Below are 12,433 nucleotides of genomic sequence, written 5' to 3'. Positions count from 1 at the left end.
ACTCTTTGCAACCCCATGAACCACAGCACACCAGGCCTCCCTGTCCATCACCAACTCCCGGAGTCCACCCAAACCCCTGTCCATCAAGTCGGTGATGCCATCCAACCATCTCATCATTTGTCATCCCCTTCTCCTCCTGCCCTCAATCTTTCCCAGCATTAGGGTCTTTTCCAGTGAGTCAGCTCTTTGCATCAGGTGGCCAAAGTACTGGAGTTTCAGCTTCAATATCAGTCCCTCCAATGAACACCCAGGACTGATCTCCTTTAGGATGGACTGGTTGGATCTCCTTGCAGTCCAAGGGACTCTCAAGAGGCTTCTCCAACACCACAATTCAAAAGCATCAATTCTTTGGCGCTCAGCCTTCTTTATAGTCCAACTCTAATATCCATACATGACCACTGGAAAAACCATAGCCTTGACTAGACGGACCTTTGTTGGCAAAGTAATGTCTCTGCTTTTTTTTTTTTTTTTTTTTGTCTCTGCTTTTTAATATGCTGTCTAGCTTAGTCATAACTTTCCCTCCAAGGATCAAGCATCTTTTAATTTCATGGCTGCAGTTACCATCTGTGGTGATTTTGGAGCCCCCAAAAATAAAGTCTGACACTGTGTCCACTGTTTCCCCATCTATTTGCCATGAAGTGATGGGACCAGATGCCATGATCTTAGTTTTCTGAATGTTGAGCATTAAGCCAACTTTTTCACTTTTATCAAGAGGCTTTTTAGTTCTTCACTTTCTGCCATAAGGGTGGTGTCATCTGCGTATCTGAGGTTATTGGTACTTCTCCCGGCAATCTTGATTCCAGCTTGTGCTTCCTCCAGCCCAGCGTTTCTCATGATGTACTCTGCATAGAAGTTAAATAAGCAGGGTGACAATATTCAGCCTTGACGTACTCCTTTTCCTATTTGGAACTAATCTGTTGTTCCATGTCCAGTTCTACCTGTTGCTTTCTGACCTGCATATAGGTTTCTCAAGAGGCAGGTCAGGTGGTCTGGTATTCCCATCTCTTTCAGAATTTTCCACAGTTTATTGTGATCCACACAGTCAAAGGCTTTGGCATAGTCAATAAAGCAGAAATAGATGTTTTTCTGGAACTCTTGCTTTTTCGATGATCCAGTGGATGTTGGCAATTCGGTCTCTGGTTCCTCTGCCTTTTCGAAAACCAGCTTGAACATCTGGAAGTTCACGGTTCACGTTTTGCTGAAGTCTGGCTTGGAGAGTTTTAAGCATTACTTTACTAGCGTGTGAGATGAGTGCAGTTGTGCAGTAGTTTGAGCATTCTTTGGCATTGCCTTTCTTTGGGATTGAAATGAAAACTGACCTTTTCCAGTCCTGTGGCCACTGCTGAGTTTTCCAAATTTGCTGGCATATTGAGTGCAGCACTTTCACAGCATCATCTTGCAGGAGTTGAAATGGCTCAACTGGAATTCCATCTCCTCCACTAGCTTTGTTCGTAGTGATGCTTCCTAAGGCCCACTTGATTTCACATTCCAGGATGTCTGGCTTTAGGTGAGTGATCACACCATCGTGATTATCTGGGTCATGAAGATCTTTTTTGTACAGTTCTTCTGTGTATTCTTGCCACCTCTTCTTAATATCTTCTGCTTCTGTTAGGTCCCTACTATTTCTGTCCTTTATTGAGCCCATCTTTGCAAGAAATGTTCCCTTGGTATCTTTAATTTTCTTGAAGAGATCTCTAGTCTTTCCTATTCCGTTGTTTGCCTCTGTTTCTTTGCATTGCTTGCTGAGGAAGGCTTTCTTATCTCTCCTTGCTTAGATACTGTGAGGATACTCAAAAATGTTCTCAGTGGCAGCAGAAGATGTAAGGCGTGGCTGATTGGGTTTTGCTTATAACTCCTAAAACAGTGGGAAAGGCTGTGATGATACATTTAAGTGACACTTCAGAATGGTGCAGTCGATCAGCCTGAGGCTTCCTCCCTTCACTGATGTCATATGGCCAAAGGAGAGAGATTAAACTAGTGTTTTCCAGCCCTAAATATGTTTCACTCTCTGAATCACATTTTCAGCCGGGACTCTTTTTTTGGACAGCTCAGTGGTTGCAATGTAGGCCCTTCCCAGACTCCTGTGCTCAAAATCCAGCTCTGCCCTTCCGTATCCATGTGACCGTGGCAACTTACAGAACTTCCTAGAACTTGTTTTCTGCATCTGTAAAATGAGGATACTAATACTTTCTACCTGGGGAGGCAGTTGTGATGACTAAAGGAGAGAAGCCATGTAAAGGGTTTTGCACAGTGACACGTAGTTCTCGTTAACGTCAGCAATTATCGCTATGCCTGCTCCTCTGCCTTCTCAAGGTTTTCTCTTTCAGGTCCTTCCACAGTATTAAGGGCCCAGGAGAGAGATTTGGATTTTAAGTATCACCAGTTGTCGGTATCTGTCCATCCCTCCTGACCCAAGGTTACGGCTCTCCTGGGCTGTGGGTCCCAGTTTTCTGTAAAGGACCAGACAGTGAATATCTTAGGCCTAGGGCCAGAAGAGTCTTCGTCACATCTTCTCCTTTGCCTCTTTCTTCTCCTTTTCCTCCTTCCCCCTCCTTTCCTCCTCCTCCAATGTAAACCTTGTTCTTAGCTCGAGGGCCACACAGAAACCATCAACAGGCTGTGGATTGCCAAACCTTCTTCTGATCTGGCCCTGTGCTCTCTCATGGCCGCAGTCATGAATCCTGGGGTGATTCTCACCTATCAGTCAGGTCTTTAGATGCTCGTCAGAAGCACAGTACGTTGGGTGGGAAAAAATGGGTGAATCACATAAAGGAGATTAAGTGGCGCAAACTTCCGTTTATAAAATAATAAGTCGTGGGGGTGTGAATAGGGGGAACCTACCACATGGGGAACGTAGTCAGGAATATTGGAATAACTTTGTGTGGTGACAGATACACCCACGGTGAGGATCATTTCGTAATGTATGAAGATATCAAATCACTATGTTGTATACCTGAAACTAATATAATACTGGTAAGTCCACTTTACTTCAGTAAAAAAATAAATAAATTTTCGTGTTAAAAACGGAGTCTAGTTGAAAACTAGAGCTATCTCTTTGCCCTTCCCCAAACTCCCACGTGCCTTGTGTGTGAGGAGCCTTTGAAGTTCATTTCCTGAGACCAAGCACGCCTTTGGAAAGGAATCCATTAAAGCCAGCTTGACATATAGTCTGACTTGGATAAGCTCTGTGCCTGTGATATCACTTGAGCTTCTGAGCCTCAGATCGTGATTTTAATTTTAAATTGCTGGAGTTTTGTGCCATCAGGTCTCCCGTCTGGAGCAGTCGTGTTTTAGGAAAATAGTGTCGATTGCTGTGAAGTACATGCAGCATAATGAACATGAGCGTGACACTTTCCCACAGCCCAAATCCAACGACACAGGCACATGCTTTACAAAATGACAGTATTAGATTGAGAGCGACGACGGTAAAGCAAATATTTAAGTTCACAATTAAAATAGTGCGTGTAAAACATAGTTGCCAGGGGGAGCATGCCAGTTTGTCATTCTTCAAGCTCATTCTCTCTACAGGCAGAATCATTCCACACAGCTCCAGGGGGAAAACAATACTTATTTTAAATAAACTGCTTTCTGGCTCTTTGAAGACTGTGCCTAAGTTAAGCTTTATTCATCAGGGACCATCTTGATCTTTGAGAAGTTCCCAGGCAGGAGGTGTGGCCTGTGCACCTTTACTCCTGTATAGGGACTGGGTGTCTGAGCCGCAGTTTTGCTGATGACTTGACTTCATTTATCCCTAGGAGAGTTCCAGTGATGGAGGTGATGGCCTTTTTGCTGAAAAGAAGGATGACACCCGGGCAGGTGAGACTGTGTCCTTCTGAAGGAAAAGAGAAATAAGATCTCCATTTGTAGTTATCCTGGAGTTCACACGTAATTTTTTTAAAATGCTGTTTTTTTAAGGAGGCTGTTTTTAAAAGCCAATAAAGTTGACCTTCACCAAACTCTGCTGGAGTCGCACATGGAGCTTTAATGTGACTCCGGCCAGGTTCCTCTGCCTGGCAGTGAAATGAAAGTCAGGATGGATTCTGAGGATGAAAAGGAATCGTGGTTTCATTGATTTTTCTTTTTTTTTTTTTCTCTCTTTTGAGAAAAGTTAGAAGTATTTGGTTTGTCCTTTTGATTATTTTTCTGAATCCAGACTTAATGGAGGCTTTGGTGCTTAGAAAGCCCAGCCACACAAAAACCCATAGTTCTAGAGACAGCTTCAGTGGGTCCACCCACTCCGGTACCTTAGAGCAAGGCCCTTGAGTCCATTCTGCCCCCACAGACAGGCACACTTGCATCTCAGAGAGAACAGAGCCCACCACACCCAAAGCTGTTTCTGAAGCACTATTGCAGCCCTTCCAGCTGTGCCTGGCTCCCAAGCTGTTAGATATCAGCTATTTCCATTAAGTTACAAAGTTTGCTTTAATTTTCTTTAAACAAAGGGGAACAGCCACCACCAAAAAAACCCAGTCACCATAGTCTTAGTTCTGTCTATAAATACTAATATCCTCACTGATGTTTGAAGCCCAGGATGGCTCCGACCCAGACAAATCACCCTGGCCTGTTTCATCCGCACTCACTGCTCGTCTCCGACGCCTGGTCACCATTTACCAGCGCTGTAACCGCAAGGAGCTCTGCCGGCCTGAAGTCCTGGGACTAGGAAACCAGAGCTACTGGGTCCAGGAAGAGATGTTCCGGAGGTCCTCAGAGATGGAGCTCATCAACAAGGAAGCCCAAAAGAGGTAAAAGCCAGTGGTCAAGAGGGCATGCTGAGCTGCCCACTGGGTAAAGGTGACCAGGGAAACACTGATAGCTGGAGGGCAAATGTGTCTGATGTTCTCGTATGGAGTTAAGTTGTCTCTAGAGTCCATTAAATCCAACCCCAGTGGTGGTGTCATGCTGGCCCAGGAGTCCAGTGAGATCTAGGACACCCTCTCTTCACAATTCCCAGCCTTGCCTGAATAGGACCCCAGTCTCTGGGAATGTGATTTAAACATATCCATCAGGTCATATTCTTTTATCAGAAAAATGAATAGCGTGCATTGAAGTGGTCTTATTGTAGCCAGCAGTCTTTATCAAGCCTTTGAGAGCATTGACTACCATAAAATGCCAGCCCAGAAGGAAGGAAGGAAGTACTTGCCCATCTGAGAATTAAGTTAAAAATGGCAGCCGAAGGTCAGCACAGACGGGGATGAGGCCACAAGAACGGATGAGTGAAGCTCACGTTCTTTGAGTCAGTTCAGTCCAGTCACTCAGTTGTGTCTGACTCTTTGCGACCCCATGGACTGCAGCACGCCAGGCTTCCCTGTCCATCACCCACTCCTGGAGTTTGCTCAAACACATGTCCATTGAGTCGGTGATGCCATCCAACCATCTCATCCTCTGTTGTCCATTTCTTCTCCTGCCTTCAGTCTTTCCCAGCATCAGAGTCTTTTCTAACGAGTTGGCTCTTCGCATCAAGTGGTCAATGTATTGAAGTTTCAGCTTCAGCATAAGTCCTTCCAATGAATATTCAGGACTGATTTCCTTTAGGATGCAGTCTTTATATCTCTATCCTTTTACTGTAACGTCCAATGAATTGAAATACCACATAGTGAGTTCAATTACTTCTCTATACTCCTGGCTTTACGAAATTTGGTAATTCAGGGAGAAGAGTTCTCTCATCTGGCCCCAAAGAGAGAACCAGAGCCGCCTCCTCCCTTATTCCCACTCCTCCACTGACCCCTCACCCCACTCCTAGCTTGAGTCCCTCTGGGGGCAACAGGTACCATGCCCAAGAGCTCCTGGTAAAGACTGGTGGAAAATAATAATCCATTTCCCTTAAGTCATTATTTTAGTCCTGCAGGGTCTAAAATCTAGAGAGCCTTTGTGTCCTAGAAAAGATCACCCATCTACTTTCATTAAGACCAGGAAGAAAGCCCATGTGAGATGAAAGTCAGGGAGGTGTGTGACCAAGGGAGACCCCACCTCACTCCAGACCAGCTTCTCCATCTGTAAAGTGAAGGAAGTGAATTTAATGGTCCAAAAGATTCCTCCAGGATTATATGATTATAATAGAATCCTCCAGGAGTCCATGATTCTCTGTTGTCATGGGCAGAATATTTAAGCCTACAGAGTATTTTTGTATTAAAATCTTTATCTCCCACAAGAGGAAATGAACTGGGTAATTTCTGAAACTTGATATCTCTTGATCAAGCACGCACACATAATTTGCAGGCGGTGGTAGGCTGATGGCCTGTTTTTGTTATAAGTGACTCCTCCCAACTTAATAAAATAGACACGCTGTGCCTGCTCTGTGAACCTTACAGACTCTCCAACTAGGCACTCAGTAAGTAGTTGTTTTAAGCTCTTTTCAACAACAAAAGCAAAAAGGGAAAACTGCTCCCTCTCCTTTCTGATTCTGTCTCTAGGTGGACCAGGAGGGAGCAAGCCGACTTCTACAGAACAGTGTCTTCCTTTGGTGTCGTTTATGATCAAGAGAAGAAAACCTTTGACTGGACACAGTTTCGCGTCATTTCCCGTCTGGACAAGAAGTCGGACGAGAGCCTGGAACACTATTTCTATAGCTTCGTGTCCATGTGCCGCAGTGTCTGTCGTCTGCCAGCCTGGAAGGATGGTGGTGAGGATGCTCTGTCACTTTGTCACTTTGTCCCAGGGGGACAAAGAGGGTAAAAGCTTATTTTCAGGGTATAGAGTTGTTTTAGTCATAGCTATAGACATGAAGACTTATGTGGAGAATTCAGATAAAGTGGGTTTTCCCAAACCCACAAACTTCTAGTTGAGCCCACCCTCATAAAATAAAATCTCTCTCCCAAAATGATGTAACTCCACTAAAAATTGAAATTCAGATTAAAATGCCACAGAAATGTTTTCTTTTTTCAGCCTCATAGAGATTTAGCCTGCTGTGAGCTCTGCACTTTGCTTAGACTAAATCTTAAATGTTTTCTCATGTGTTGACTTGTAGCCACGGAAAATATGGGACTGTCATTTAAACTTCCTGTGCTCCAGTAGAGGCCCCTTCTGAGAAATTTCTTCCTGGTGGGAATTTGCGCCAGCTTTCCCCCTGGCCTCTCTTCAGTCTCGCTATAATGGATTCACTCACTCTGGACCATAGTACTACATTCTAGAAAAGCGGAAACAAACGTCAAGCCTAATCAGCATGGGTTCTGGACTGACGGCAGCATGTTCGGGCAGTTTTCAGTAAAACCAGGGAGCTGCATAGACTGAATCTCACAGTCACACCGACAGGACCTAGACTGGCGTTCTGGTTCGGACACCTGGAGCAAGTCGGCCTGTCTGCCTCTTTCCTCGTCCTCACACAAGCATGATGGTGTAGCTAGGGGTTCTGTGAGATCTGAACAGCGTCCATAAAGTATCTAATGAGGAGGCACTCAGCACACGCTTACCGATCAGGAATGATATTTCCAGAACTGGAGTGTTCATGCTCTCCTTTTACCCTCAGTGGGTCTGTCCAGGTGTCATAAATCTCTCCCTCCTGCTTCAGCGTTCATCTTTGAGGGGCCACTAAGGCCCTGCCTTGCCGAGGGCCAGGTGGTCAAACTGTAAGATCAAGGATGCAGGGACTCAGGGGGCAGGGGTATCGAGGACCTCCCCTTAAGTGACGGCTCTGTGTTTTCCCTTGCAGGCCCCCCGGATCCCAGCATCTACGTGGAACCCATCACTGAAGAGCGGGCCGCGAGAACGCTGTACCGCATCGAGCTGTTGCGGAAGGTGCGGGAGCAGGTGCTCACGTGTCCTCAGCTGCACGAGCGCCTGCAGCTCTGCAGGCCCAGCCTGTACCTGCCCGTCTGGTGGGAGTGTGGGAAGCACGACCGCGACCTGCTGATCGGCACCGCCAAGCACGGCCTGAACCGCACCGACTACTACGTCATGACCGACCCCCAGCTGTCCTTCCTGGATGCCTACAGGAACTACGCCCAGCACAAAAGACCCGACCCCCAGGCCCCAGAGAGTCTCTGTTGCCTCTACCAGACCAACTCCAAACTATATGAGTCTCTGGCCTATACGCACATGAGCCGGACTTCCGAGTCCCTTGAAAACGAACCCGAGAACCTCATGAAAATCGAAGCTGGAGACGATCACCTTGGTCCGCCGAGGGGCAGCCTATCTGACATGACCTGTGAAAGCTTCATCTCTAAAACTCAAGATGTCCTTTCCCTTACCCATGACGAGAGTCTGCTGCCTGGGTCCTTGGAGACCATGATGTACGGGAAGAAGGCACTAAGCCAGGAGCCAGGCCCTTTTCAGGGCAGCACGGGTGCCAGTACTGAGTCCAGGCAAGACACCGCGGCCATCTCCGCAGGCAGAGACGGAAACTGCCAGCCCCGGGGCCACGAGGCAAAAATAGCCTCAGACCCCTCTTTTATGGAAACTTTAGAAGCAGGAGTAGCTCAGATGAACATTAAAAATGAGAAACACCTGTTGATATCTCTTTCAAAGGAAGGGGAACTCGGCTGCAGCGAGGCAGGGCCAAGACCTGAGAGAATCGGGCAGCTGGACCCCAACTGCTTCGCCTCCCCTTCCTTGGACCCAGGGAATGAGAGCGGGTTCGTTGACATGTGCAACCTGAGTGTCTGTGACTCCAGAAGAAACGTGTCATCAGACCAGCAGCTAATCGACTTACTAGAAAGCAAAAGCTTAGAAAGCAAATTGGTTTTGGGTCCGAACCACAGCGACGAGGAGGACGACGAGGACGAAAACGAGGAGGAAAGTCTCGAGCTGGCCGCAGGCAGGCGGGAAAGGCTGGCAGCGTCGCCTCTCAGCGAGCCCACCACCCGCATGGCAGGGGAGCAGAGCCTGGCCGGCTTCCTCACGGAGGAAGCCAAGAAAGGGAGCACGGAGGCCAGAAGCCAGCCTCCTGGACCACAGGGCCCTTTCCTTCCCACAGCCTGTCAGTGTCACTGCAAACACGTGGAGAGGTGGACACGCGGCCTCGAGAAGGACGAGTTTGAAGTGGAGAAACCCCAGGCTTACTCCCCAGACCCCTTCACAAGCAAAGCCAGTAATGTCACAGTGAGGGGCGAGCCCACTGCTGTCCCACCTGAGCTGCTCCAGGTGAAGCAGGAACTGCTGAAGGAACCCTGGAAAGAGAGCACAGAAGGGAACCAAGGTCTCCCTCCGTATCCTGAAGGGAGTGAGCTCAAGCCGGAAGACATGGATTATGAGAGTAAAGAGGAGTTCGATAAAGACGGGAACTGCCAGAGTCAAGGTACCGTGTGTGAGACCTTGTGTCCTGGATGAGCCAGTTCTCCCAGGCCGGGGAGGGCGAGTGCACGGGGGCTGGTGAGAGTTCTACCACTTCTGAAACCGACCTCTTACACCCACCGCGTGTTTAAACGCAAAGGCTACAGGGCTTATTCTGAAAATGAGCAGAGTAGCTTACGTTTGATCATTCCAGAAAGATGAGGATGACTGTAGCACCTTGGCTGCAGCAGCTGCATGGTCTGGGCAGGGGCTGTGTGCCGGTATCCATGAGATGCCATATAGGACGTTGAGGGGAAAGAATTTGTTCTTCCACCAGGTAGGGTGCTGAAACTGGGTAAAGGAGAACAGCCAGGGAACGCCAGGAACCTGAAGTTTAACAGAAATGCAGGTCATTTTTCAGGAACTCCACAAAAATAATTGTGATCTTTAGGAAGGTTGGGTTTCCCCAATAGCTCAGCTGGTAAAGAATCTACCTGCAATGCAGGAGACCCCATTTTGATTCCTGGGTCAGGAAGATCCCCTGGAAAAGGGATAGGCTACCCATTCCAGTATTCTTGGGCTTCCCTGGTGGCTCAGCTCAGTAAAGAATCTGCCTGCAATGCGGGAGACCTGGGTTCCATCCCTGGGAAGATCCCCTGGAGAAGGGACAGGCTACCCACTCCAGTATTCTGGCCTGGAAAATTCCATGGACTGTATAGTTGGGCTTCCCTGGTGGCTCAGAAGGTAAAGAATCTGCCTGCGGTGCAGGAGACCTAGGATCAATTCCTAGGTCAGGAAGATCCCCTGGAGAAAGAAAAAGCAACCCACTCCAGTATTCTTACCTGGAGAATTCCATGGACAGAGGAGCTTGGCAGGCTACAGCCCATCCCAAAAGTCAGACACAACTGAGTAACTAACACTTAGTAAGGTTAACAGAGATCCTGCCTTTTATTTCCTTAATTGTCAAAACCCTGTGTTGTAATGTCAGTGCATTGTATTGAGAGTCCTTTGAGTAACTCAACAGAAAGAAGAATAACCAAATTAGGGAAGTTCCCTGGTGGTCCAGTGGCCGAGACTCCATGCTGTAGATGCAGGGGAGTCTGGTTCAATCCCTGGTGAGGGAACTAGATCCCACATGCTGCAACTAAAGATCTTGCATATCACAGCTAAGACCCAATGCAGCCAAATAAATAAGTAGATTTTAAGTAAAAAAAAAAAAAAAAAAAAAACCAAATTACACGCAACTCGACAAAAATGCAAATAGGTCTGAACTTTTTAAATAGGGAAATCTTAGGTAAGGAAAGGATTTGAAAATGTTAAAAATCTAGGTGACCTGAGATTTGCATATGTTTTACGAGGATATGAATACACTGATTAGAGATCCTGAGCAACAACAAACGGTTTTTAACTTTTTCACTGTTGTTTTTATGTCCTCAAACCCAAGAGGGCATATTAGGGTGAACAAAAAGTAGTTCTTATTTATCCTCGTCAGAAAAAAAAAGTAACAAAGAACACCCTGTTGGTGGCTGGTCTGGTGCCAGGGCCCGTGTATTACACAGGGATTCAGGTGGGCCGGCCCCTCCCGCACAGGACAGTGACTTCCAAAGCTGAGGTTCCTCAGGCCACACAGCCAGAGGCGAGCAGTGGGCATGCAAAGCTTCATCTGTATTTTACAAGCGCACGCCTGCCCCCCGTCACTCGCGTTAAGATCCTCCACCCCTCCCAACCGCCCAGAAATTGGCTTCCATGAAACTGGTCCCCAGGGCTAAAAATGTTAGGGACCGCTGCTCTAAAGTGGGAAAGAGAGAGGAACCCTGCTCTGCTCCCTGGGTTGTCCAACTTTCTTTTTATTTCCGAGCTCCCACCTTTGGCTTCTGCCTTGTGATTGCTGACTCTCTTGGGAAGAGTTCTGAACCCAAGTTAAAGTGCGTCCGCCAGCCAGGCTGAGGCCAGAGATGCTGGAGCAGAAGGAGCGGCACCACCCCGTGTGGCCTCAGCCACCCTGGGAGGAGCCAGCCCCGACCTGCCCACCCTCCTCGCCACAGGCCATAAAGGGTCCCTGCCACACACGGGGTTATATGTACACCTTGCTCTTTGAACTCTGTCGTGGGGGAAATCACCACCTACTCAGTCCTGGGAACACAGGCAGTCCAGCAAGGATGGGTTAGGGAAGAGGTGCTTGGTCCTCTCCTGGCTGTGGGGCTGGGCTGTGCTGGACTAGGAGGCAGCAGTGAACTTGAAGAGCTCTGGTGAGCTACTCACACGCTCAGCGGTGGGGAGTCCCTTGCACCAGTGCTTTTAAAGGGGCTTTGGCAGACCCCAGAAGGGTTCCTCCGAACCTGGGGTGTGGGCTCGGCAGGGCCGAGAGGGCCCTGCCTGTCTTTCAGACTGCAACTCTGGGGCCGAAGAAGCAGTCTCCGGCTGAGCTGGACCAGCCCCTTCTCTCCTAAGTCCTTCTCATACGGCGTTGTGTTTTCTCAAAACTTAAATTCACCTTCTGTGCTTAAAACCTGGCAGGGATGCGCCCCCATTGGATCTAGAATTGTTTGGATTTTCTGTCCCTGCCCGGCCCACAGAGCTCAGCATGATGGTAGTGGTCCTGCCCCCACCTCCACCACCACCCCGCCATCTCTGTATATACTTGCCCACCCCCCACCTTGTTCCTCAGCAGGTCGAGCGCACCCTTCCCCGCCGCTGCCTCTTCCTGGGTGGTCTCTCCTCTGAGAGGCCCCCTCTACCAGCCCTCCCTTCTACCAGCAGATTTTTTCCTTCTTCTTCCTATCAGGGCACCTTGTTTCTTTCCCTTTATGGTCCTCACCATGGTTTATAATTGAAACTGTTCGTTTATCATTAGTGTGTTTTTCCCGGCTGCCTTTCCCTCAAGGAGCTCTTAAGAGCCTAGAAGGCCAGAGCCACCACACTGTCCTGTTTTTATCCTTGAATCCCCTGGCCTGGTGAGACCCTGCTCCTGGGGAGGGGTCCCTGTGGCCCCCTGGGGGACTTGACACACAGTCAGCAGTGAGACCTCCACGCTGCAGAGGGTGGACGCTCCCTGTCGTCTCACCGAGGAAGGGGCCCACAGCTTTTCCCAGTTCGCCCCCCGTCAGCACTGTGAAGCGGATGATGGTTGAAGATCCATTTCACAGCTGATAATAAGCGTTCACCACTGAAGACTGAAGGAATGAGTCGCGTTTCCATTTCTGTCAGTGATGTTGACTGATGGTGTCTT

At 48.3% G+C, this 12,433-nt stretch overlaps 1 protein-coding gene across 10 annotated transcripts in view; it reads left to right on the top strand.

Moving 5' to 3' along the window:
* CHD6 (chromodomain helicase DNA binding protein 6) overlaps positions 1-12,433 on the top strand; it is a 201,299-nt gene that overhangs the window by 173,823 nt on the left and 15,043 nt on the right. For all 10 annotated transcript variants that reach the window (XM_061437616.1, XM_061437610.1, XM_061437613.1 and 7 more), the window contains 4 exons: positions 3,756-3,816; positions 4,526-4,742; positions 6,411-6,619; positions 7,646-9,229. In XM_061437616.1, coding sequence (XP_061293600.1) covers positions 3,756-3,816; positions 4,526-4,742; positions 6,411-6,619; positions 7,646-9,229 — 2,071 coding nt within the window. The remainder of the gene's footprint in view (positions 1-3,755; positions 3,817-4,525; positions 4,743-6,410; positions 6,620-7,645; positions 9,230-12,433) is intronic.

The sequence above is a fragment of the Bos javanicus genome, chromosome 13, assembly GCF_032452875.1.
Source record: "Bos javanicus breed banteng chromosome 13, ARS-OSU_banteng_1.0, whole genome shotgun sequence".
NCBI lineage: Eukaryota > Metazoa > Chordata > Mammalia > Artiodactyla > Bovidae > Bos > Bos javanicus.
Note: the sequence above shows the minus strand (reverse complement) of the source record. Positions and strands in the feature narration are given on the sequence as shown.